This window comes from Phaseolus vulgaris, chromosome 5 (assembly GCF_000499845.2).
Source record: "Phaseolus vulgaris cultivar G19833 chromosome 5, P. vulgaris v2.0, whole genome shotgun sequence".
Lineage (NCBI taxonomy): Eukaryota > Viridiplantae > Streptophyta > Magnoliopsida > Fabales > Fabaceae > Phaseolus > Phaseolus vulgaris.
The window spans coordinates 942,927-968,971 of record NC_023755.2 but is presented as its reverse complement, the minus strand read 5'-3'; the positions used below and the strand labels follow the sequence as shown (position 1 = coordinate 968,971).

The following is a 26,045-nucleotide window of genomic DNA, read 5'->3' as shown; positions in this document are numbered from 1 at the left end:
CTGGATTACATATTTCAGATATATTCTTGAATTTCGAATTATGAAATTTGAAATGTATTTTTTCAAAATTTATAAAAAGTTTTTAGATTATCTAATTTAAAATGTATTTTTTTTAAAAAATACTTTCAAATTTTACCAATTTGATAAGAATTCTAAATTATAAATTAGTTTATGGTTTAAATAATCTGAAATATAACTTAAAAAAAACACGTTACAAATTACATAATTCAGAATATAAATTTATAAAATAAATTAATTAATCCATAGTATTTTACTGATTAAAAAAAATTGAATTACGTAATTAAAAAAGTATACAAATATATTAATTAATTATATGAGATTACACAATCCAAAAATATAAAAAAAACATTTTCCTAACTAAACTTTCAAAATTTATTTTTTTAAAAAAATATTTTTAGAATTATAAAACTTATGGAAGATGAAATAGTCTTTCATGCATGATTAATATTTATTAGGTATCCTTGTTAACTCAATTAAAAATTTGCTTGAAAGAATTGATGTTGTTTTAAAGTTTTAAAGAACACATAATTGAAAAGTAATTCTTTAGAGAAAGAGGAAGAGAGAGAGAGAAATTGAAGATAATAAACGTTTCTTTGGTATCTTTGACTTGTACTAATTAATAATTAATAATTAATAATTAATAATTAATAATAATATAATTGCATTGTGTTTATCTATGGAAATGGTAGAAAAAGTATTGAGAAAGAAGAATGAAGAGATATGTATAAGGGTCAATTACCAATTTAAATATGTTCAATTTTGGCATAAATGTTATTATTTTTTGGTGAATGATGTTCTAGAAAGTCAACTAAAAGTATTTTTTTTTATTATTAATATTACTATTCATTGTTTAGGGGTGTCACAATTTGACTGAAAAATAGCCTTTGACGTAAGCTTATTTTATATTTTACATTCAGAATCCTATTAATTAACCTTTCCTCATATTTTTATTTATTAAGATATTAAGATATAGATTATTAAAATTTTAAATATGAATTTTTATAAAAGTTCAACAAACATATACAAATCATAAAAGTTTATATTAGTTTGTTCGTAATAAAAGAAATTTATTTATACTTTATTGATACTAAATTTTCCATGATAAGAACTCAATATTATTAAGGATTTTTTATTTGTTTTTTTATAATCCATAACTATAATAAATAAATATAAATTCTACGTATCTAATTAGTTATTTGCTATCAAATTTAGAATCCATAATTGATAGTTAAAGCTTGATAACTAATTAAATATTAATTTAAATTTTTTTATTTATTAATAATAAAAAACAATTTAAAAATTAATAATTCTTTTAAGTCTCTTAAATAGTAATTATAGTAACTAATTATTTTTAATCTCTAAAATTGATTTCTAGATTTTATTTTAGTGTAATATGGATTAATATTTTTTTATATACATTAAAATAGCATACATATTATTTATCGAAATAAATTTGCTAAAAATAATCGTATTTTTAATAAATATATCACTTTTAAGTGTTATAAACATGGATAACATTTATTAGAATAAACTAATAATCAAAATAATGTTTCATCAAAAAAATAAATTAAGTTTTCAAGACTTAATTCACTGCAATCCTGGTACATAAAAATAAGAAACTAATTGATTTATTACATTATTAGAAGAGTTAAAAAGTCAAAAGTAGCATTTTTTATATAAAGAAAAACAGATAGGAAGAGACACATAGTGACAGTAATAATGATAATAACAATTATTATTATTTTATTTGCAGCAGCCTGCTTGTCACAATCAAATTAGAATTGTTACTTAATTTTTTAATAATTTGGATTAATTGTATTTTAGATTAATGCTTTCAGAAACGACAAGAACAAGGCTGCTTCCTAATTATTAAGGAGGAATATCCCTATAATTTTTTGTTTTTTAATTTTTTAATCTTAATTGTACCAAATTTTTGTTTAGTTCCCAACATAATTTTTTAATAAATTTTGTTTCAGACTGTCAATAATTAAAAATAATTATTTTACAACTATTTTTTAAAATAAAATATTATATTATAATAAAATAATAATGTATTTAAGTGTCAAATGAATGTATTATTATCATCCTAAATACGAGCTTTTTTACTCGGTCAGGTTAAAATAATATTGATGGTGCTGTTAGGAGTTTTCCTGGTCTTACTATTTGTGATGGTATTTTCTGTAGGGGTATAAGAGAGTTTATTAGTAGTTTCTCTGTAAATATTCATACTGCTGAGTTTTATAGAGTTATACACGTCAATAAAGAAACTAAAAAAATTGGTTTTACTAGTTTATGTCTTGAATGTGATTTTGCCTTGTATTGTCATCATCTTACTATTTTCTATTTAATAATTGTTTTGTAGTATATATATATACTAAATTAATTTAATGAATTTTTAATAATTTTAAAATTTATAAAATTTGTAGGTTTTGTATACTCAATAATTAATAATTAACTTCTATATTTTATATTGGAACACTATATTAATAATTAAACTACCTTAAACAATATTTTTTTTTCTTTTTTTACTTCAAGCACATAAATCTCAAAATCTCTCTCATTGTTAAGATACCAATATATTGGAATTTTCAAAAAGAAGTTACTATATCTAAATAGAAAAATAAAAATTTTATTTATCAGCAAAATGCATGTGATGATTTATGACAGCCAAACAAACCCTTTGTTTTTACGGCTTTGACTCTTCAGTCTTTTTGGTTTACTTATTTCTAACCATTCATTTTTTTAAATGGAACTAAATATTCCTAAGTAGTTTAAACTAATGAGAAAAAATTAAATATGTTTTTGATCTTCTAAATTGTTTTTTTTCTTCTAATTTTTAATTAAAACTTTTTTATTTTTAATCTTTATAAAATGTTGGTTTTAGTTTGAGATAAAGTAAATGTGAGAAATTTGTCATGTAAGTTTTAATAAGTGATATATAATTTTAAAATTTATAATTTTTTTTTATAAAAGTGGAGTGGATAACACAAAAAAATAAAAAAAATCATTCCTCAATAAATATGTAGTAATCAAGGATAAAAAAACTAAACACAAAATGATCATATTTAGAACAAATTTATGAAAATGTGTACTCATTACAATAAAATATTTCAACAGTGAAATATTTTAATAGTTTTTGAAAGAAAATTAGATCAAATTCAGAAATAATGAGTTTGCCAATATAAACATTTTTGTCATGTTTTCCATTCATTAAATATTATCTATTAGAAAATATAGTCTGCGTCATAAAAAAAAGTCTTAAATATTTTATTCAACACTTTTTAAAAATTATACGTAACTTTAGTTTTCACGAAAAGAAGTATTAAAAATCATAAGTTTAACATTAAACTACCATTTTATATCAATATTGGCATAATTAATTAACTAACAATTATATATTTAACTTAAGCATAAATATTTGAAACAAACCTTTTTGGTTATATTTTGAATTGTCAATTTTAATTTAGTAAATACAAGAATACAGATTTTGACAAAGGATTTGCTTCAGAAATGCGAACAGTGTTTCAATTTTTTTTATTAATTGTTAGTATAACGATATTTAGTTATTAATTACAAGAAATAAATTTATATATGAATTTTTACGTGATTATTAGAAATAATAAATTTTAAATATAAAGCAATTTGAATAGTATTATGAATTTTTGCTCTGAACCTTTCCAAATCACTGTCTTGCTCAATTCGAAATCCCTCTCTCCTCAATCTCTCAAATTTTCTCCAGCACTTCTAGGTAACCGTTTTCCCTCTGTTCCTCCATTAATGTCTTGCATATTTTGGTTGTTGGGTTTCTGCAAAGGTTTCTACTTTGCATGTGACCACCTCTGCATTACCCTCAATCCCTTTCTTTAATGTTTTGGTGAATTTTACATATTCTAGTTTGTGAATTTACCCTATTCTATTGCTTGAAGTGTTTGATATTCTAGAATAGGTGCCTGTGGGAAGGAAGCAAAAGGGCTGGTTTGAGAGGTTATCTTTAAAAATTTGATCTTGTTCTCTGTGTGAAGTAATTAGTTCTCTTGAATAGGTGCCCAATAGGGGCAAGTGCAGAGTAAGGTAGTTGTCTTGAGGGACTATCAATGGAGCTATTAGTTTTTTGAAGTAGTCAAGTGGGGTTATAAAGAGGGGTGTTTGCAAGTGAGTAACTGGACTGGTAGCAATCTGTGGTTTGGAATCCAGTTATATGTAGTTGTCTGAGGAATGTGAGTAAGAGGCGTGTGGTTGCTTTCGAAGGGAGGAAAACAAGTATCTGAGCAAAACATGTGGCAAAAATTAAGTAACAGATCCATATTGATGTAGTGAAAGTGGCAGGAAAGTTGGATATGCAATGCAAATGTTTCAGAGATGTTGCTGCATTTATTGTCAGATATCATCAGAGTTCGAAAAAGTACAACTAGTCAGACATTTTTGGTACCAGACTCATATACCCACAATGTGGAAATGGCAGGGAGAGTTAATCATGAATTTGCAACTGTTGGAGGGGTGCTTGCATTGTTATGGTGTACTGTCATGTGAGGGGGATTTGGGCTTAAAGCACAACTAAATTATGTGTTTATGTCTTGGTTGGAATATGATTTTTGGGATTGTTGTCAATACTGCCTTAAGTTGTTTATGTCCTGTTGTTGCAATTTAGCATCCTTATATGATATGGTCATCCTTAGACGTAGGTAGGTGATGTTTTGCTACTGCTCTTTTCTTTGTTTGATACTATGGTACTACTTGTAACGTATAATTGAGTGTCTTATTTGCTGAAAAAAAAACACTACCATCTTATTGCTAACTTAGTAAAACCTTAGTAATCCCATTTCATGCAGTAACCAGGTCTATAAGTTCTAACCATTGGTGATGGTTAGCAAGGCTTTAGGAGAAGAATCAGCATGGTAGGTGATAGTAACATATCCAAGTAAAAAGACCTTTGGAAATATTATAATGTGTTTGAACTCAATTAGTTTTATAGCATACCTTTCTTGCTCTTTTGGCTAAGATTAAGTATAGTATTTGTTCTTATGAGTTTAATATTTGACTACTGAATCAGCTCCGAACAGGTACATAAACTCAACCAGGGAGATGAAGCAGGCTATTCAATTTAGAAATTGAGAAAGGCCTAAACCAAGTTTAAGAAGCACCACAGTTGCCTAGCAGCTGGACTACCTCTTATCAGCACCTTAACCACACCATAGCAGCAATTATGCAGACAGCAGTTGTGCTTGCTTCCCAGCTACACCTTCCTCTCAGTTAGATTGTTATGTATGACAAGATAATTCCGTTTTCCTAACAATTACTTTAGAAGTTAGATTTAATGTGATTTCTTATTAGTTAAAATTCATACTAGATGGAAAATTAAAGTATGTTTTCTTCTTATTAAATGGTACCAAAGCTTTTAGTGTCACTATTAATTTATTCTTCTTCCTTTGCTTTGTGAAACAACCTTTGTGTTTGTCTCGATGAGTTACCTTGAACATAAATTTTGTACTAGTGTTTTCTTTTTTTCATGTTTTCATAAAAGAAACTGAAAAAACTAGCCATATTATTAAGAAGGAAAACTAGCCCAAACTGACCTTTGACTATAGGGTACTCTTGATAATAATATTGGATTATTATTTTGATATGATTTCTATAATTCAATCATTTAAACCTCGAATTGAACCTTATTGGAAACCAGGAAAGCATTGTCATTCCTGCTTCGAAGTTGCACAGCACATTCTGCAGCTTTGCAATGCCATGCACAAAGCTTCATCCAAGGTTTGCTTCCCAACAGCATTATCCAAACTGACCTCTTGTTGCTGTACTCTAAACTGGGCCTTCTCCATGAAGCTCGCAAGGTGTTTGATAAAATGCTCGACAGAAAGAACATGTACTCATGGAATGTCATGATTGCCTCCTATGCCCAGAATTGCATGTATGCCGATGCCTTGGTGGTTTTTCGCGAGTTCAAGTTCTGTGGCCTTAGGCCGGATCACTATACCCTGCCCCCATTGTTCAAGGCTTCTGTAGGAGTGGATGATTCTTCCATTGGTAGTACGTGTCATGGTTTGGTTATAAGGCTTGGGTATGAAGGATACGTTGTTGTGGCAAATTCTGTGCTTGAGTTTTATGTTAAGTATGGGGCTGTGTCTCAGGCTTGTTGTGTGTTTTCCAACATGTTATGTACGGATTCTGTGACGTGGAATTTGATGATCTTGGGGTTTGGAAGGGCCGGTTTGTGTTCAAATGCAATGCATTGTTTTAGGGAGATGCTAAGCTTGGGTGGGATGAGGGTGGATTTCATGACTCTTCCTAGCGTTTTGAATGCATGTGGAAAGGAAGGAGACTTGTTGAAGGTGAGAGAAGTCCATGGGCATGTAGTGAGAAGCTTTGGTTTTGATGTGGATGCTGCCATCGGGAATGCATTGATTGATGTGTATGGCAAGTGTGGATGCTTGAAAGATTCAGAAAAGGTTTTTAGGACAATGCACTTCCTGAATTTAGTCACGTGGACCACCATGATCTCTTGTTATGGGGCACATGGAAAGGGGGAGGAATCTCTTTTGCTATTTAAGAAAATGGTAGATGAAGGTTTTAGGCCAAACCCTGTCACCCTCACAGCAATCTTGACCAGTTGTAGCCGTTCAGGTCTGATAGATCAAGGCAAGCAGATTTTCAGCTCAATTTGTTCAGATTATGGATTTGAGCCTACTGTTGAGCATTATGCTTGTATGGTGGATCTTCTGAGCCGCCGTGGGTATCTTTTTGAAGCACTTGAGTTGTTACAAAGTGTTAAATCATCAGAAACAGGAAGCATGTGGGGTGCCCTTCTTGCTGGTTGTGTAATGCATAAAAATGTTGAAGTTGGAGAAATTGCAGCTCATCGACTATTCCAATTAGAACCAAATAATGCTAGCAACTACATAGCTTTGAGTGGTATCTATCAATCTCTTGGTATGGTAGATAGCTTGTCAATTATTAAAGCAAAAATGAGGGACTTAGGTTTGGTTAAAATTCCTGCTTGTAGCTGGATCAATATTGCTGGAAGAATCCACATTCGATCAAGCGGACCTGTCTCATCCACTAGCTCAGATGATTTGCAAAATACTAATTATTTGACTAATGATCAGGGAGTAGAAAATCTTCTACATGATCATGATGATACCTTGATCAAGGGTTTCTAATAGTGGAGCATTAGAGTCGGTTCACCTAATTATGGCCAGGAGGGCTCAGTACAAGAGTAATGCTCCATAACCATTGCATTCTTGTCTTAAAATAGTGAAAGAAACAAAAAATATATGATGGTCTACTTTGAGTACTGATTTAATACTTATGTAAGTGTGATAGTGTCAATTACTTAGTGATCGATTATTTGAAACTTGGGACTCAAATCAATTGATTATATCTGTTGTATTTTGACATGGTTCTCTGAAGTATTTTCCCCGTTGAATTATATAGTTTCATCCTTTATTTTTACAATCATCCAGAACCTTGTAACAAGAATTCCTGCCAAAATTTATAATAATTAATTGGTTCTGGGTTAACTGTTTATAGAAGAAATTTTCTTTAAGTCGGTTAGTCATAACTTTTTTACTTTTGTGATTATATCAGTAATAATTGTTGTATATCAGGAAGAAGATTTGGATTCAAGAAGAAAGTTTCAATAAAGGAGATGATGGGGGTTGATCCACCCACCCAAATTGTGCTTTACGATTTCCTCACAATTCAACAACGTAGGGCCGAAGCATATTCCAAGCTCAAAAGGTTAATTAATTACTTACAGAGCTTTTTGGTTTCCGTCAAAATTAAATGTCATATCAGTTTTTTCTTAGAGTTATTTGAATCCATGGATCTGTGGAAGTAACTTATAGTGATATTTTAGGGTTCATAATTTGAGCTATAGGGAAAATCTTTATTATCAATTTATATAATTTATAATTTTATAATATATAGATTCGTGTCTCCATGTCGTATCAGTGTCGTGTGTGAGTATCTGTGCTTCATAGATTTGGTAGCTAGAATGAGTTTTGATAAATTGACAATGTTACTTTTCCATGACAAGTTTAATAGTTAGAGTTTGTCATTATAGTGTTTACTGAGGTTAATTGCATTGGAATTTTACACTTTGTTTCAATGTCTAACTTGTCAGGGGGTTTTCTGACTACATGGCTGAATGGAGGGGAATTGGCTTATAAGCAGCTTTGCAGTGAAATGACAATAGAGTTCATTGATTGCTTGAAAAAAGTGTGACCAAGATCCCCACATTATTAGTTTTTCTTGACTTAACAAAAAAATGGGGTTTTGTTTAATTTTACTGCATTTGTTTAACCTTTCTTTTTCTTTTTCTGATATAGCATAGGTCCTTGAAATGGAGGCATTGTTTAGGAGCTGTGATTACTGCCGAATCGATCTAGCACAGCTCCTTAGAACAGCTGTTCAAGATCAAGAAAAGCAGAATCTGTTTCTGGCATATGTAACTGGTTAATTTTATGAATAGAATAGTTCCTTTATTGAAACTGAATTCAGTGTTTGTAATTGTTTTTGTTGTTTTAAAAATCTATCTTCTTGTACTTTGTTTTTTTTATGTCTTGTCTCTTTCTGGAATTGATTATTAGACTAAAACTAATATCAAAGTCAAAAATAATTATCTAGGTTAAAAACTTTCTGGTTCAGACATTCCAAAGGACTTTAATGGTTTTTCTCTCCAAACGCTGCAATTCCATTTGGTATTTCCTAAAATGGGAATAAAAAAATTGATTCTAGAATGGGACCAGTTGTATCTGTGGACTTTAGTATGACATGTATGTTTTGTCCAATCTTAGGATAATTGTTTTGTCAATTTAAAGAAATATCAAATGAAATTATAGTATTTTTGAAGAAAAAAAACACTTTAATTAGGATGTATGAAGAAGATTAACTTTTTCAATCTACAAACATATTCAACATTTTTCAAATTTTCTAATAATCTTGTTACTTCTTCCCCCCAGTGCTTTGTTTGTTAATGTTAAATGTGGAAGAGATGAGAGGAAAAAAAATTAGGGTGACAATGCGGTTTGGTCTACTCCACATTTAGCTTGTAAAATACGTGCGGACCGAATATGTCTGTTTTAGGTAAGGAGCGTGTGTTCATTTCACTGACCTATTTCACATAAGAGGTAATTTGCAGGCCTGCGACCCAGCTTGCATAAGAAAAATATTTCTTTTTTAAATTAAAATTTTATTAATTATAAAAAATATATTTATGTTACTAAAAAATTAAAATTTCATTCATGTTTCAGTTCATTTAATTAAGAAGATAAAAACATATAAAAAAATTCAATATGAAGATTGTTAGAGGAATTGATTCAAAATAATTAAAGTTTTGTTAATCTATTTTTTTATATGTAAATGTATCAGACAATTTTATCAAAGTTTTGATACAAAATATTATAATAACTTTTTTTTATATTTTTTTATTAACAAAACTTTAAATATAAGATTTTACTTAAAATTAAATATTTTTAATATTAATTTTTTTACATGATTAAGATATGTTAATTTATCTTATTCTATTTTAATGTAATATTTGTTGGAATATCATGGTATATTTATCCATGAAGTCTTTCACACCTATTTATTAGTGTATTTTTTTTTAAATCTAAGGAGAGTAACCATGTTAAAAATAAAGAAGATATGATAAAAAAATTATCTTTATTTAATCCACTAATATAAAAGGGGATTTTTCTCAATAACGATTTCTAAGTATATATATATATATATATATATATATATATATATATATATATATATATATTTATTTTTTTTATTTTTATTTTCCTTTTTTCTTTTACCCTTATATTAATATTTATTTTAGTTATTCTGTTATTTTGTAATTAATAGAGTAGTAGTCAGTTTACTTTTGCGAGTATTTATAATTGACATGTTCAAATATATCTATTAGAGATTTTTATTAAAATAATTTTATCTCTTAATTATTAAAATAAATAACTTATAATAATTTTATTAAAAATTTAATTATACTTAAATCGTGTTATAACTTTTGTTCAAATACAATAGCGCCATATGACATTTTAATAATCTTTTAAAATTTTAATATATTTATAATGTTTCTATAACTATTATAAAAAATAGTGTTTTCACTTCTTCATTGTGGAGTATATATTAAACATTTGATACGATTAAATTTCACAATATTCTTAATTTATCTTATTCTTGTTTAATCAAACATTATTATATTTCAATTTCTGAAAAATAACCTTTGAAAAAAATATAAACCCTAATTAATTACTAAATGGTTTGATTTGTATGTGAACCACAAATTGAGTGCATATTGAGATTGTTGAGGCAAGAAGAAGTAAAAAGTTAAATCCAGAGAACACACTCACCTCAATCTCATTCACATCTTCATTCAATTCGGATTAGGTTTTACTCTCAATCGATTCCTCATCTCTCTGCCATGGCCGAAGTCATCAACATGCCTCCCGAATCCCTCGATCAATCTCCCTCTGCTTCAGCTCCTCCTCCTCCCCCTCCGCCACCCACTTCTGCCGCCGAAGAAGATCCTCCTCCGCCGCGCCGCCGGGACCGCCGTGAAGATCGGGAATTAGACCGCCATCCCAACCGTAGCCGCGATTACTACGACCGCGACAGGGACTTCAAGCGCCGCCGCAGCCCTAGCCCCGGCTACCGCGACCGCCGCTACTCTCCCCAGCCGCCATCGCGCCGCTCGCCTCCCTCGTACAAGCGGTCTCGGAGGGGCAGCCCCCGTGGTTATGGACCTGAGGACAGGTGATACCAGCTTTTGCCCTAATTTTGAAGTAGATGGAGTTTTGGTTTTTAATATTTAGGTCCTTTTTTTTGTATGAAGAAGATTTAATTGATAATGACATTGTTTGGGTTGAGCACATGTTAAGTCCAGCTGCAAACTGGCAACACTAAAATAGCACTGGAATTAGGTCATGTATGTTAGTGTAGTTTATTTTAATTTAGGATTTTGATGTAAAATGTTGTTTTTCTTTTGCGTTGTGGTGGAAACTGTTGGTTGAATTGATTGTTTATGTTGCTGACAAAGTAGAAACCCTCATGGATGGGGAGTTTATATGTTTTTTCTTCAATTACATTTAGTTGGATGGAAAATGAACTCTCTAATTCTCAAGGGAGTTCACCTGGAGTTTTAGTGTATGATTGGGAATTTGGTGTTTAATGGGCACAGGGCTCATGGGGATTTTTTTTTTTCGCTTTGAATTTGTCTCTTTGAATTTCTTTTTTTTTTTCTTTATTGTTGTCTGTTTGTTTCGCTTCTGCTTGTAGTTTTTTTTTATCGATTCGTTTTATGAATCCAAAGAAATAAAATATGAGAATTTGGATGTTAAACTGTTTTGACAGCATATATTTTGGAAACGTTTGTACAAATTATTTTTCTACCGTGGATTGCTATTATAAGAAGGAAAAGAGCACCAGCTCTTGTTGTCAAGGGCTTAGACATATGGCAAATTGTCATATTTATTTGCATTTTATTTGTTAGGGTCGAGGTGGGAAATATTTCGCTTGGCTTGATGTTTGGGGTTTTCCTGTTATGATATCCTTCTGTTTTTCTTTTTGATATCAATCTCACTCTATTTAGAAGCCCACAAGATCCACTAGTTAGAAGAGTAAATAATATGACCTTAGTTATGTGAAAAAGAGAAGAGAGAGACTAAAAAGAACGTTGGGAGATCTCAGGGTAAATATATTTCTGAACCTTTGGTTTTTTAACTATGGTGAATGACAGCATATGATCTTTCTAACCGATCTCACGTAATGGGATAAGGCTTTGCTGCTGCTGTTGTATCGATCACACCATGTTTATTTTCTAAACTGATGTGATGTCTCTATCATACACTTGTTGAATTTTGATCTTCTTACCCGAGAAAGTTCTAATCCTTTGATGTTTGCTATCATTTTTGACTTTCAACCAAATTGCAGTATTCTTAACTATATACTGTTTTAATTATAAATCCTATACTTATCTTGTCCTATACTTATCTTGTATTCTGGAAAATAAAAAGGCCTAGAAAGAATCTTGGAATTATTCAAATTGTGCTTTAGTGGTTCTGTTTTCTTTTTTACTTATTGCAATTGCAAAGACAAAATATTAGCTACATGTATTTATGGAACTGTGTTATTTCAAATTTATCTATTTTCTGATTTCTTTCAAATTTCACCTATTGTAGCATGACTACTCAAAGATGAATGGTTTTATGTTGACTAGATGTGTTGATATATTCATGCTATCCTGTGATTATATAAATTGTTTATGTTTATAGGACACAATATACTCAGAGATGACTGGTTACGTGTTAACTGAGTAAAGTGATTTCATACTGTCATGAAATTATTCAAATTGTTTATAGGAAATACATTAGAAGTATTTTCTCTTACATTTGAATTTATTGCTTTACTTCTTTTCACCCTAGGCCATGTGTCACATTTTATGCTGATAGTTTCTTTATTAATTTACTTAATTAATTGAATTGAATGTGATTAAAGCAGATTTGGCTATGAGTATTTTGGTGGCTATGAACGGGGAGTGGGTGGAAGAACTGGTTATGCAGATGAGAAGTCTTATGGCAGGCTTGCACATCGATCTGTTGGGGGATATCATAATGGGATGTCTGGTACGTTAATAATTGTTAATTGCCTTGGGTTTTCCTTACGTAGTATAGATGCCATTTATAACTTTAATTCCAATTTTATTCTCTAATTGAGCTAAGTTAAACACATGACTTCCCACTTTGCATACTGAAAATATGTACACATAATAAAATAGTTTTTTTTCACTCTCTTCAATTTCATTTGTTTCTATGTTGCATGTGATGGGAGTTAAATAGATAATATCATGCTTCGTGTAAATTTACTGATAGTCAACTAACTGGATTTGTTTATGTTGCTGTGTGGTAAAGTTGTAACATTTACCGTCCTTTTTACAATTTGTGACAAATTATTGATAGTATTTTGAGAATTAATTCCATGGATTAATAAATTAATAACTTCTTTACATGTATAAATTCAATTATGCTTTGTTCTTGGTGAGAATTCGCGACCGCACTCCTTTTGACCTTAACATTTGTTGAAATATAAAATTAGACATTTCAGTTTTATCTCGATTTAGGAATAACATGGGTATGAGTCAATATATGTAACCAATCTCTTTCACAATTACAATGTCCTTTGAAATTTTGTACATTCATCGTGTTTCAAAAATTGTACTAAGAATCTCTTGTTTGCCTTAGTGGGATAATGCTATTGTTTCTGTTACTTTTGTTATATTAAAAAGTTATTAATTGGGAATATCTTGTTTATTTCCCCCCTCATGCCATTCAATTTTTTCTTTCTAACTAAGCATTTTCCTTTAGCATGTGATTGTGTTATTCAATGACTTCATTATGACTTTTCAGTTGTCAAGCAAAGAAAATAGAACTTGGATTTTTTAAGAAGTTTTTCTTGTTATTTTGTTAGCTTAAAGGGTACCCTTTTTCTTGTATGCCCTACTAAAATGAACCTATTTTTGACACGATAATTTTTTACACCTTTTCTTCTTATCCTCCTTTTTTTTTTTGGAGGGTGTGTGTGTGTCTTGCTTGGTGTCCTTGTTTGGTATATATTCATATTTCATGTTTACCTTTTTCCTTTCTAAATTTTGTTTATTTTTCTTTTTAAAGGTTTGTTGTAGATCGACACTTTTATGCTATAAAGTACATACATTCCTCTGTTTTTTCCCCAGATGAAGTCAGCTTACTGTCAGTATGTTCCTGTATTGTGCATTCATTTTGCAGATGTTGATATTAACCGTGGTTATGCAGATTTGTCAAGTGGAGGTGCACAAAGGTCAGTTTTTTTTTCTTCTTTAATTTAAACCATGATTGAATAATTATACCTGTCTTGTTTCATCTATTGTGCTACATCTGCAAGAAATTCTGTCAGGGGGATGGTAGTTGAGAAAGGAAATATGGTGAAGGAGTCAATATACTCTTAGAACATTGCAGGATTGAAACATAAGCTTTATAGGTTATTGAGAGTTTTTCATATCATCTGAGATGAAATGTTTACTTTAAATTGATATATAAGGCCAACACAACACCAGATCTCTGCTACTATTTGTGGAGCAATTTGGGAGATGCGATTATTAAAGGAATGAGGTGTGTTACAAGGATCTGTATATTATGCACCTCAGTTCTCCTTTGTCCATAAATAGACATCTGAAATGCAGATTCAAATGCACCCTGCAAAGACTGAAGTACTGTGAGTGAAATGGCATTCAATACAAAGATACCTTTTGCCAAAGGAAAGTTTAGGGAGAAGCTATTCTGTCATGGCAAGTAAATTTCTGGAAAGTAACAGGGAGAATTGTTGTCTGAGAACACTAAGGGTCTCTTTGGGAGAAGTGGTAAAGAGGGGAAAGCTTACAATAAGTAGGTTTCCCTCCCTTTTTCCTTTTCCACTTCTTTCAAACAGGCCCTGAGTCTTCTTCGATAGTTGGGGCTTTATCACATTGCCTGTGTTCTTTGGTGAAGATTGTTTTCTGCCGGACTCTTGCTTATATTTTCATTATGAACTTAATAAGCAAAACTAATTCAGACAAATAATCAGTCCAGACAGGATAATGGTTAAAAGAAAATCAGTGAGTAAAAAGTCAAAGAGGGTAGCCAATCCATAGTAAGAAAACAAAATGCCTTCATTGATTATATTTTCTGGAAGTTTTGATCACACACACACATGGATAGATATATAGAGGAATCAAATTATACTACTATAAATTACAATTTACATCAACTTTCAAAATCAATAACTTCATATAAAAATGTGATTTTTATTATTCCAACCATTGATTATAACTGTATATTAGCTTAATTGTATCAATTTTTGTCAAAGTTGAATAATTATTAGAATATAGTAAAAAAAAATTCTATTTTTATGTTTTAAAAGTTTATATTACATTTTTTTGGAAGATATCAATTGAATATTAATTGTGGATTAATATATAAGATATTGTAGATATTATTTATTTGATAAGAACATTAATATAATGATAAATGTTTTAGATAAAGTTATTGAATAGTCTAATAATTGATGTAACTTGTAGTGATGTAATTTGATTCTACAGCCCTATTTATGAAATCTTGAAATGTAGTTCTAATTCTCTTTTTGAATACCTTTATTAAAATACTTGTGTGTATAGTACAGTGGTACTCCTTCCTGCTGTATTCTACCAAGAGCTTTACAATTAAAGAAAGGTTTAATTTACTCCTTTGATTCCTATAGAAACTACACACTTATTCCTTTAGTTCCTATACTTAAAAACATCCCTTTTTAGTCTCTACACATGTCATTTTTAATCCCTTTTAGTCCTTACTATAGGGATTTAAATTATGTGTAGGGACTAAAAGAGAAAAAATTGCATGTTCCTAAACCAGATAAAAAAATGGTATGCATAGGGGATGATTTTAAGTATAGGAACATGGTTATCAGTATAACACAATTTGCCATATGATGAAAATAAGTGTGATTTGATATGATGTGTGCAATTGACGATAGAAATTGATGAACAAATAAATTTTGCATATATTCTATTTGGCTTTTGCATTCTAGAGAAGACAAATAACCTAACTCTCCATCTCCCAACCCTAAATGACATTATGTTGTGTTTTTTTTTTCTCTAGCAACTTTTGTGTTTCAGTTGCAAGATGAAACATATTTCAACTTTGGACCTTCAGCTTTAACTTTTAAGTTCGACCTGATATTTAAGTATTGTCTGTCTAGTATCAACAGAAAATATTTACTTGATGAGATGATTTTTTTATTTTAATTATTGTTTAATATCTTTTGACCATAAATAAAATCTATTATAAAACATAGTAAAATCTGTTTTAGTTTTTCAAACAATAAATTTAATAGTTGAATATTCATTATAAGTTTTAATAAATAATAATTTTGCATATGCTGTGTTTATTATAGATATCGAATCTTGCTATTCAATTCGTGATCCGGGTGTGTTTTATATATACCATGTACAAGAATGCTTGAAGGGGATATTTTTCTAAATATTGAGATCAAATTAGTAATTAATCTTAAAAAATTATGGCAGTTTGTCAAACAAGTTTGTGACAATCTTAATTTCTGAACCACTCATTGTACTTTAATTTCTTGCATTTAGTTCATATCCAACAATATTCTTCAAGATTTTGTAAATTGCAAACTAATTCTAATTCACATAATCATTACTTTTTGGTTTTATTTATACTCAATGCTGTTTCATTGATTTGCAGTTGTTTACTACTACCTATATCAAGGCATCTGTGTCCCTAGATAGGACATACCGAAATTGTCATAAATTATGCTCTTATTTCATCAGTTGATCTTTATTTCTGCATCTTTTTTGGAATTCCCATTCAGTTTTGCTTTAATTTTTTTTTTCCTTTGGATCTGTAGTAATGTGTTTGTTAGCAAATCATCATCTCATTCTTTGGAGTAAATCAGGTGGTTAAAAAAAGTTCGATGTTGTTCTATGCTTCAACTTTGTAGGAAGAATTTCTAATGAGATAGATGTTCTGCTAGCATTTGGTTCGTATCTCATGCCTGCAAACAATAGCAGCAATGTTGCTTTCACATCCCACCCCATTTCCATGCTTGAGATGTCTAGTCCTTGGTGTGCGGGGTTGTGTTGGAGATCCTGCAGTTTTGAGCTTTTATGCTTGAGATCGTGCTGTTTGTGCTTCAACTTTTGCAAAATCTATATACTCCAGTGTATCTCACAGTATTGAGGTTTTATCAGTAAATAGAAAAAGTAACATATTAAATTTATTATTTATTTAAATTCTTTTTCTTGAAGGATAATTATAGCAGTTTCTACTTGAAGTGTTGATTATGATACGATTCATGGGATGTGTGTTGCCCTTATCTTTGTCTATTTGAGAATATTTGTTGCAGGGGAAGTCTGCTAACAGTTTAGATGCTTTCAATTATTTCAGAGAGGGGTTGATGTCCTATAAACAATTCATTCAGGAGCTTGAAGATGACGTACTGCCAGCTGAAGCTGAGCGTAGGTAAGTGTTGGAAAATAATATCCTTTTCATTGGACGTAATTATTGAATGCTTGTTGACTAGTTATATGCTTAATTTATTTTTCTAGGTATCAAGAATACAAATCAGAGTATATTTCTACCCAAAAACGTGCTTATTTTAATGCTCATAAGGATGAGGAGTGGTATGGATTTTCTTTGTCCACTGTTAACATTTTATTTTGATTATTGGGTTATCATCCTGCTTCAGTGACATGCAATCTTCTGATGTTTCCTTTTTTTGATTCCTTTTGTGTAGGTTAAAAGATAAATATCATCCAACAAATTTACTTACAGTAATTGAAAGGTGAGTGAAGCACCCTCTTTATGTTGATGGATCATATAATAGAATTTTTAATTGGGTAGTTACTATATTAGATGGTAAATTAATATTTGGAAATACTTTTTTATTAATCCTCTCTGCCACATCATCTTTTAGGAGGAATGAAAATGCTCGACGGCTTGCAAAGGATTTTTTGCTTGATTTGCAGAGTGGAACATTAGACCTGTATGTTCTTGCTTTTTCTCACAATCTGTTTTTGACTGCTCTTCCTCAAATATTGTTTGTCTCATGATAATTTTGAAAAATGCAGAAATCCTGGTTTGAGTTCCTCTTCATCGAGTAAATCAGGGCAAGCCAGTGAACCTAATTCAGAGGAAGAAACAGATGGTGGCATTAAGCGAAGAAGACATGGTAGGGGACCTAATAAAGATAATGATTTCTCAGCTGCACCAAAGGCTCACCCTATCAGCTCTGAGCCTAGACGGATACAAACAGATATTGTAAAAGCTCAGGCTGTTGTTCGTAAGCTCGACACGGAGAAGGGTATTGAAGATAATATTTTATGTACCAGTGACCACAACAGGAGTGATGATAAGTCTCACAGTGGGTCTGTGGGCCCCATAATAATTATCCGAGGCTTAACATCTGTGAAGGGCTTAGAGGGTGTTGAGCTATTGGACACACTTATTACATATCTTTGGCGCATTCATGGTATTGATTACTATGGAATGATTGAGGTTAATGAGGCCAAGGGTTTTAGACATGTGAGACCAGAAGGAGCAGGGCATGAGGAAACAAGTAAATCAGGTTCGGAATGGGAGAAGAAACTTGATCAATTTTGGCAGGGGAGGTTGAATGGTCAGGATCCATTGGAATTGATGAGTGCGAAGGAGAAGATAGATGCTGCTGCAGCTGATGTGTTGGATCCATATGTTAGAAAAATTAGGGATGAGAAATATGGGTGGAAGTATGGTTGTGGAGCTAAGGGCTGCACAAAGCTTTTTCATGCGGCTGAATTTGTATACAAACATTTGAAGCTAAAGCATCCTGAGCTTGTGATGGAACTCACATCAAAATTGCGTGAGGATCTTTATTTTCAAAATTACATGAAGTAAGTATTAATTAAGGGTTCTTTTACTTGGTGCGTAGCATTGCTATTTCTGGTGTTGGTGGACACACACACTTATAGCCCCCTTTCTCCCATTGTAGTGATCCTGATGCTCCTGGTGGAACACCTGTGATGCAGCAACCTCAGGTAGAGTCCAGTAGTTACACTTGTATGCCTCAGAAAATATTACATTTTGAAATGCTGAGTTTGGTTTTGTTGTGTTTGTAGAAGGACAGGGGTCTAAAGAGAAGATTAGGAGGTTTGGAAGGGCGATTGAAGGATGATCGTGGTAACAGGAATGAGAAAATGAATGGAGATAGGGATAGGGACAGGGATAGGGGTGATAGATCCCTATCCCCATCCAATGAGGAAGCAATGTATGAAGCATATGGAGTACCTCCATTTACCTCGGATATGCCCCCTCCTCCACCACTTTTGATGCCTGTACCTGGTGCTGGGTTGGTTTCCCTTTCTTCTCATTCCAATCCAATGCACTTTATTTATTCCCTTCATATCTTTATTTCCCTTGAATTCTTTTTCTACAGGCCTTTGGGACCCTTTGTCCCTGCTCCACCAGAAGTTGCAATGCAGATGTTAAGGGAGCAAGGAGGAGGAGGTGCATCTTACGATCCCTCAGGAAGGAAGATGCGATCTGGTCCTCATATGGGTGGTGGACCAGGGCCTATTATTGCTGTCCCTCCATCCTTTAGACCAGATCCTCGACAGATGAGAAGGTAGCTCACAAGAATCCCAAATCATGTCTTTTTTTATTTTTTATTGTATCAAAGATTTAGTAATTGATTCTCTAAATGCTGGTGCAGCTACGAAGATCTGGATGCCCCAGAAGACGAAGTAACTGTGATAGACTATCGGAGCTTGTAGGAGTTGCTTCAATTCATAATTTTAATGAGATAGTGAGCTTAGGTTTCATATTTATTTTGCGCATTTGTTTGAGAATCTAATTTTCTAATGTGCTCAAATTTGAAAGGATAATTTCAAAATAATAGTACCCGATTTGTTATTTACTGCATCATGGAGTCAACAGTTACTTATTAAATCAAAAGTTCCACTCTAATTTATCTAAACTATATAATATATTCTTTAATGAGTTGGGCTAGCTAAATCATGTTTAGGAATAGGCTTTTTTTTCGGACTTACAAATTTTAAAAATTATGCTTGTCCTTTATTTTTTTAAAGTATCATTCTGGGTTGCGTATTTTAGAACTCTAGAAATGTTTCATCCAAAATTTAATAATTGAAAAAATAAGGGTTCTACTGAAGTATTATGCGAATTATCAAAAGATACAAATTTAACAGAAAAAGTAGTAACTCACATAGTTGAATTATCAAAAATAGATATTTGGCAGCGACATTGCTGATTGGAGGAAGAAAGAAATAATAGAACTAGCTAGGCTATTACAGTTACATTACAGCTACAGCTATTGTGATTCTGATTGTGACTATACAAAAAGGTACAAGTTAGATAGATGTTTGGATGGATGAAGTTAACTTTGTTCTTTGTAAGGAGTCCAGATCAATTTGGAAACATCAACATCCAAGCCTCCCCTCCCAGCAGCTTTAAGATGGCGATCCAACACTTTGGGATCAGCGCATATCACATGTTGACCTTTCCTGTATTGAATCAATTCTAGACTCTGCAGTGTCGTTAATATATCTTCAGCTTTTATGGCAGTCATATCACTCAGTTCCTGTTCAAAAAACCAAACATAACTCATTACCACTCTCATTCCCCTACAAACATTCACAATAAGGTAGAAATGTTCACCTTGATAGAAATGTTCCCCTTGTGCTTCTTCAGAATGTCCAAGAGAACCCTTGTCCAATATCCTCTGTAGCTTAGCAGTCCAAGGTCTGAAAGGGGTCTTTCAGGTGTCCCAACTTTCCCCTCTTTCTTCGACAGTTCATATGCTATTCAATCATTCAAATTTCAACCAATTTCAGTCACACTTTATCACATATACTCCAGGCACTGGTAAATAAAAAGAGGCCTTTTTTTCATAGAAAAAACGGAGCTTACAGAAAGCAATTAGAAATTTGCCATAGCCTTTCCTTTGGTAAGGTGGAAGGGTGAGGATACATGCCAAATTGTAAGATTCCTCAGAATGTTTTTCCTACAAAAGAAAAAAGTAAACAATATCAACAAGATTAACCATAACGTGAAGAAAATAATAAACAAATAAAATATTTGAAGATTAAATATATTAAATTAGAACCAAGTTCTTTTTTTCACAATTTTCACAATGCACAACTGAGTAAATCAGCAAGCAGGAGAACCACTGGTTGCAGCCATGAAAACCATTATCAGTTTCAAAGAGACTACTACATTGAAGGAACTTCAAATGAAATTCGTTTAACCAAGTAAAAGGTTAAAATCAAAAGGATCAAGCTCGAAACACATCGTGGAAATGACAAAGGACGAACCACTGCACCACAAGGCAAGTTTGTAAAAGATATGTACAGGTGTAAATATAAACTCAATTCCTGGAGTTCAACCCGTGACTCACTAGTTCGACCAATGAACCAGTGCCCTAACAGAGACAATCAATGGTCATAGTTTTAAAACACTGACTAAAAGCAAATATCACTCTAATTGCAAGAATAAAAACGTATTTAACCCATAGAACTGCCTGAAATATGATTGGCCTGCAACTTGAAAGGGCGTTTGTGTAGGCCCTTTAGTTACGAGACAAAATTTAAACGGGCTATTAGCAGTAAAATATAAAATTCTGAAATATCTTATTAAGAGCAAAATAATGACAGCATTGTAAAATTTTACCTTGGAGAAATAGCCAACCATGTGACAACCTCGATCATCACATTCACACAAAACATAGAACAGAAACAGATCTACATCATAATAGAGGGTCTTGTGATCAAGAAATAACTTCGCCAGATAACAAAGATTCTGCCCATAAACCTTGTTCTTCTTTCCATCAACCTGTTTCCAGATATAAAAAATAATTAAAAATAATCAAAAAATTCAAACTTACATAACAATCAAGGACTAATAATAAATAAAAAAATGTGTAGATAACCATTGCAACTTGCAACTGCCAGCAAAATAAAGCAACTGTCATTTTTTAAATCAAAATAATTTCCAATACACATCACTTAACTATATAAAAAAAATCGCCTATTTTATTTTGATGAGAGATAAAGAATTAAAAAAATTATTGGAGAGCTGGTGCACATCAGGTAATAGTAGGGAGCAGCAGAAATTTGGGCAACCGATATCTTAAAAAAGAACTCTACTAGAATCAAAGGAGGATATGAATTTTCATAAACAAATTGTCAGTATCATTGTACAATGACTAAAAGATAAGTGACAAAAAAAAAGTTAATTTTGAACTAAAAAAATTGAACATAATGGAAGGGGGTACTGATGACAAAAAAGGAGGAATTTGATATTGAGAACATTAGTGTTAAAAATGTACCTCAAACATTGACAGTGTGCCACTTCTGTATATCTCATCACCAGGGGGATGCTTCAGATCGCATTTCCTCTGCATGAACATGAAGCCAGTTAGCACAGAAAATGGTGCTTAAGTGATCTGCATTGGGAATACAAAACTGACATTTTTTTCAACTTTTTGGGGGTCCTAGGGAGAGCGAAGAATAAACAGATGCTTTTTATAGACTTTCATATAATACTCTTTTATCAATCTTCAAGTGGTAAAGAAACTAAAAACATTCATTTCAATAAAAAAAAAGGTTTCTTTTCAAATAAGTAGAAAGAAGAAGTAAATTTTAAAGATGACTAAATGATTAAAACACAATCCTGAGTATGAGTAAATTTCAAATGGCAAACACTACAAAACCACAGATTGGTTGGAATCCCATAGAAAGCTACAACAAATAGAACTTCAATGAAGAATAAGTATAATGGCAGATATATGATCACTAAAAACTAAGCTGTATTTGTACAATTACTGCAATAAAGAGTGGTAACAAGATTTTTTTGGAGAACAAACTTTCCCCATAGATAAGTTCAGTGCCTTAGTTTGTTTATAAATGGCTATCTGCTATAAATGGCTATCTGCTAGTATTCATTATTCCCTCAAATAAAAAAGACTCCATACACAAAACAAAGAAATATAAAGTGAAAGGACTTTCAGTCACAGCTCACCATATGCCTCTGAAGCTGTTCTTTGCGCTTCATGAAATTGAGGCAAAACTCACAAAAGTACAGCCTCAAACAGTCATTGTATTCTGGTGGGAATGGGGAGAAGTACCATGTCTCAATCTCATATCTTCCAAGTTCAATGGTAGCTATATTTTTCACTTTTGTAAATTCTTCGTGTTCTCGCAAACTAGCAGCATCAAGCTCCTCATGTCCCTATAATTTAATAATACATACATAAATTTAAAATACAAATAACAAATTGAGAGTTGAAGCAGGAACTAACTGACCAGACAGTAGAATATACTGGTTTCAACTTCATGCACAAGAAAGCAATGATCAACATCCAGCTCCAACATAATAATATCACAAATTCACGATTACATGTTATATGCAACTTCAATCTTACTGTTAAAGCTACTCATGCAAACAAGGATAGTGTTTTCGAAGCACCTATGCATGAGGTGTCTAAGAGTGTTTACAACTTAGGGGCAGCTCTAAATTTTTTTTGACAAACAGGCTTTTTCATGAAAAAAAACTAGTATAACTTAGATCCATTATCCAATACCCATATATCATAGACATGTTTGAAAGTTGTTAGAAATTGAGCTTATGATGTTCAATTTTTTTACAAAGGAAATAGCTTTTTCAAAATAAGTAAAAAAAAAAAGAATTGGAGCTTATGATTAAAAACCTATAACAGTTTATTTTCTAGGCAACTAATTTCTGTTTTCTCATTTTATACCCAAGAACTCAAATACAACCAAACAATTCAATACCCTTTTCTGTAATGTTACTACAGAAAAAGTCATTCTTTTATACAATCCAAACAAAATAGAATTTAAAATCATTGTTCACCTTACATATCATCAAAAAAACTGATTCTATATAATCAATCATAACAATAATTAATTGTATACTTATATTTTTTACAGCTAATCCAAACACACTGCTATACATCATTTTGAAGTAACACTAAAAAATTGATAAGATATTCAATCAGAACAGTATGACAAAGAGTTGTACCAGTGCAAATATAACAACTTATAGCATTCAATTTATTTTATGCCAAAATAGCACCTACACACTGTTGAAGCATATGCGTGAAAAGGAGTAACAGTATAGCATGCGTTTAGTGGTGTGTATTTGTGTCTAACAGCTTATGTTGAAGTTCTAACTGAAAAAGTAATAACTCTACCTCTACATGTGTCTCATCAATCTTCCTCTTTTGGTGGCGTGTCATCTTCAAGCCAGACGCACCCTAAAAAATTATATTTGCAAGTTTTTAAATGAGTTCAGTCACAAGAGACCAAATTTTGAAATAAGAGGTAGACGTAACCAAGAAAGTAAACACCATTCAAGATATTAAATTGAAGAATGGCCAGTACAAGTGACAACAAATGTATATTAAATTCCAGAAACCAAAATGAACACGACTACAACTCGTTATGATACGAGATCTATTCTTCTGTTACCACCAGGTCCCACCAAAAGGAGATTCCATAGAAAAGAAAATGTCTTTCAAATTTTATAAAACCATGGATTTAAATATAATTCAATGGCATCCTTTGTTCCATGTAACCAATCCCATCTAGTAGGAAAATATGAATTTGTGTTTGTATACAATAAACAGATGTCTCCACTACATTATCACTTTTTCCTCAGGAAATCCCCAAAACCTTCTTCAAAAAATAAATTGACGAGGTCTAACAAATGCTTCCTAAACAGGTTGGAGTAAATATTCATTACCTTCTCCTCCACTTTCTCATCAACAACCGCCTCCACTGAATCAAGATCAAGCTGATCAAGCTTAACCCACTCGTCAAGCCTTCTATTGACTGCCAAAGAAAAAAGTAAAAAAAAATTACAATTAGACTAAGCAGTGACCATCTTATCATCATCCCTGCCTAGCGGTGTTTTAAATTTCAGGTAGCGGCATATAGCAACCAGCCCCAAAAAACACTATAATAGGATAGCTGCTAGTTTGAAACTTTACATATAGCACGTATCTTCAATTCTCGAGAATGATAAAAATCAATCAAGATTAATGACATTACTAATTAATAATAAAAATCCATAGGTGTCCTAAACAAAACAAACAAGCAAGTACCAACCAAAGTCAAATACAAGTTGTCAATTATCAATCATCATCTTCTAAATTCAATTTCCTTCTTTTACCATTTTCACTACTATTACAGTTGTAGATTTCATTTGTATAACTGAGATCTCCCAAAATTATGAACCAAAATGTCCTAATGCCCCTCTGTCATGGCATGTTTTAGCAAATCAACACGTAATGCCACTACTCAGCCCGCTATTTAGTCTGCTACAGCAACTACACTAAACCACTCCACTACTATAATTCTGGCCAAGCTTCACTAGTACTCGCAGTGAACCTTATTCGTAATAAGACACCAATTACAACCAAACAAACCCAAAATCAACCCCCGAAATCGAAACCCTAACCGTTCATTCTATTCAATCAAATCGAGAAACAGAACGAAGGACTGAGGGTCTTACACTCGGTGTAATGGACGTAATACTCGTAATCGGCGCCGGGAACCTTCCGGCGTTCGATGACCTTCACGGGATGGTACTTGCTGTCCCTCCACCGGCACATGACGCGCGTGCCGACCTCCAGGGGGAGCACCGACGATCTCCGCCGCTTCGACGTGTTGGACTCCGGTGGCGCCTCCGCGCTGTCGAAGGACGGAGATTTTCCGTTGCCGTTTGGCATTTCGATGGAACCCATGGAAGTGAAGATGAGCTGAAAAGCGCAGGAAGAGATGCTGAAAGATGAACTCAAAAAACTGTACCAACACACTCTAGATTTTAAGCTCTCTCTCATTATATATAATGCTAATATATCTTAAATTAAAATAAATTATTATAATAAATTATTGTAAAAAGATAAAAATTTTGTATGTTTTTTCTTACAAGGTTTCAAATATTGTTTTAAATTACGAACACAAATATATGTTTAGTTTCTAAAATGTTAAAAATGTGATATACCAATATATATTATATAAATGAGAATAAAGATTTATATTTGAGTTTTTTTTAAGAAAAAGATGCATGTTTCTAGATACTAATTCAAAAGTTATTTTTATTTTTATAATAAAAATTTATATAATAAATTTAAGTTTTCAAAAAATTAATATAATAAATTTAAGTTTTTAAAAAATTAATGTACTTTTTTTTTAAATTGTGTTAGAACCGTGTTAAAATTATCTAAAATCTAATAAATATTTTTTGAAGTAAACATTTCATTAATGGATGTCTTACACGTATAGTAGTATAGTACTATGGAGCGTCGCTGACACAAACACACCATTTAACAGACATTCTAAGCTTCATTGAAATAATAATAAAACATACTTTTATTATTATTATTATTATTATTTTCATTGTTATGAC

At 31.7% G+C, this 26,045-nt stretch overlaps 3 protein-coding genes across 13 annotated transcripts; 2 read left to right on the top strand and 1 right to left on the bottom strand.

Annotated features, from left to right (window-relative positions):
• Positions 1-3,672: 3,672 nt before the first annotated feature.
• LOC137834663 (putative pentatricopeptide repeat-containing protein At3g23330) lies at positions 3,673-8,584 on the top strand. 11 transcript variants are annotated; one of them, XM_068642778.1, is made up of 6 exons: positions 3,673-3,769; positions 5,072-5,283; positions 5,699-7,240; positions 7,632-7,764; positions 8,150-8,244; positions 8,360-8,584. In XM_068642778.1, coding segments are annotated over exons 2-3 (1,488 nt in total). In that variant the 5' UTR covers positions 3,673-3,769; positions 5,072-5,281; the 3' UTR covers positions 7,185-7,240; positions 7,632-7,764; positions 8,150-8,244; positions 8,360-8,584. The 11 variants fall into 11 exon arrangements, with proteins under 11 accessions (XP_068498879.1, XP_068498878.1, XP_068498877.1 ...); XM_068642777.1 differs by having other exon boundaries at positions 5,699-7,334; XM_068642776.1 differs by having other exon boundaries at positions 5,699-7,334; positions 8,355-8,584.
• A 1,714-nt stretch (positions 8,585-10,298) lies between these two features.
• Positions 10,299-19,517, top strand: LOC137834660 (serrate RNA effector molecule-like). The gene is made up of 12 exons (XM_068642770.1): positions 10,299-10,788; positions 12,532-12,656; positions 13,815-13,866; positions 17,007-17,081; positions 17,168-17,242; positions 17,356-17,403; positions 17,536-17,604; positions 17,690-18,490; positions 18,589-18,634; positions 18,716-18,945; positions 19,033-19,221; positions 19,309-19,517. The coding sequence occupies exons 1-12, from the start codon at positions 10,457-10,459 to the stop codon at positions 19,367-19,369; spliced, it is 2,103 nt and encodes a 700-aa protein (XP_068498871.1). The 5' UTR covers positions 10,299-10,456; the 3' UTR covers positions 19,370-19,517.
• Positions 19,518-19,796: 279 nt separating this feature from the next.
• On the bottom strand, positions 19,797-25,449 carry LOC137834662 (histone acetyltransferase of the MYST family 1). The gene is made up of 9 exons (XM_068642771.1): positions 25,149-25,449; positions 24,378-24,466; positions 23,827-23,889; positions 22,635-22,844; positions 21,943-22,011; positions 21,285-21,446; positions 20,526-20,619; positions 20,274-20,416; positions 19,797-20,196 (listed from the first exon to the last, which is right to left on the bottom strand). Exons 1-9 carry the CDS (start codon positions 25,378-25,380, stop codon positions 19,993-19,995), a joined length of 1,266 nt encoding a protein of 421 aa, XP_068498872.1. The 5' UTR covers positions 25,381-25,449; the 3' UTR covers positions 19,797-19,992.
• Positions 25,450-26,045: the final 596 nt, after the last annotated feature.

What these genes read in the sequence shown, in the direction of transcription:
- LOC137834662 (XM_068642771.1), bottom strand. Translation starts at nt 25,380, where the DNA reads ATGGGTTCCATCGAAATGCCAAACGGCAACGGAAAATCTCCGTCCTTC. An exon ending in GCACACTGTCAATGTTTGAG is followed by an intron (nt 21,447 to 21,942) that starts GTACATTTTTAA and finishes ATCTGGAAACAG; the next exon opens with GTTGATGGAAAGAAGAACAA. An exon ending in AGGGGAACATTTCTATCAAG is followed by an intron (nt 20,197 to 20,273) that starts GTGAACATTTCT and finishes TTTTTTGAACAG; the next exon opens with GAACTGAGTGATATGACTGC.
- LOC137834660 (XM_068642770.1), top strand. Translation starts at nt 10,457, where the DNA reads ATGGCCGAAGTCATCAACATGCCTCCCGAATCCCTCGATCAATCTCCC. An exon ending in GCTCATAAGGATGAGGAGTG is followed by an intron (nt 17,243 to 17,355) that starts GTATGGATTTTC and finishes CCTTTTGTGTAG; the next exon opens with GTTAAAAGATAAATATCATC. An exon ending in ATGCCTGTACCTGGTGCTGG is followed by an intron (nt 18,946 to 19,032) that starts GTTGGTTTCCCT and finishes CTTTTTCTACAG; the next exon opens with GCCTTTGGGACCCTTTGTCC.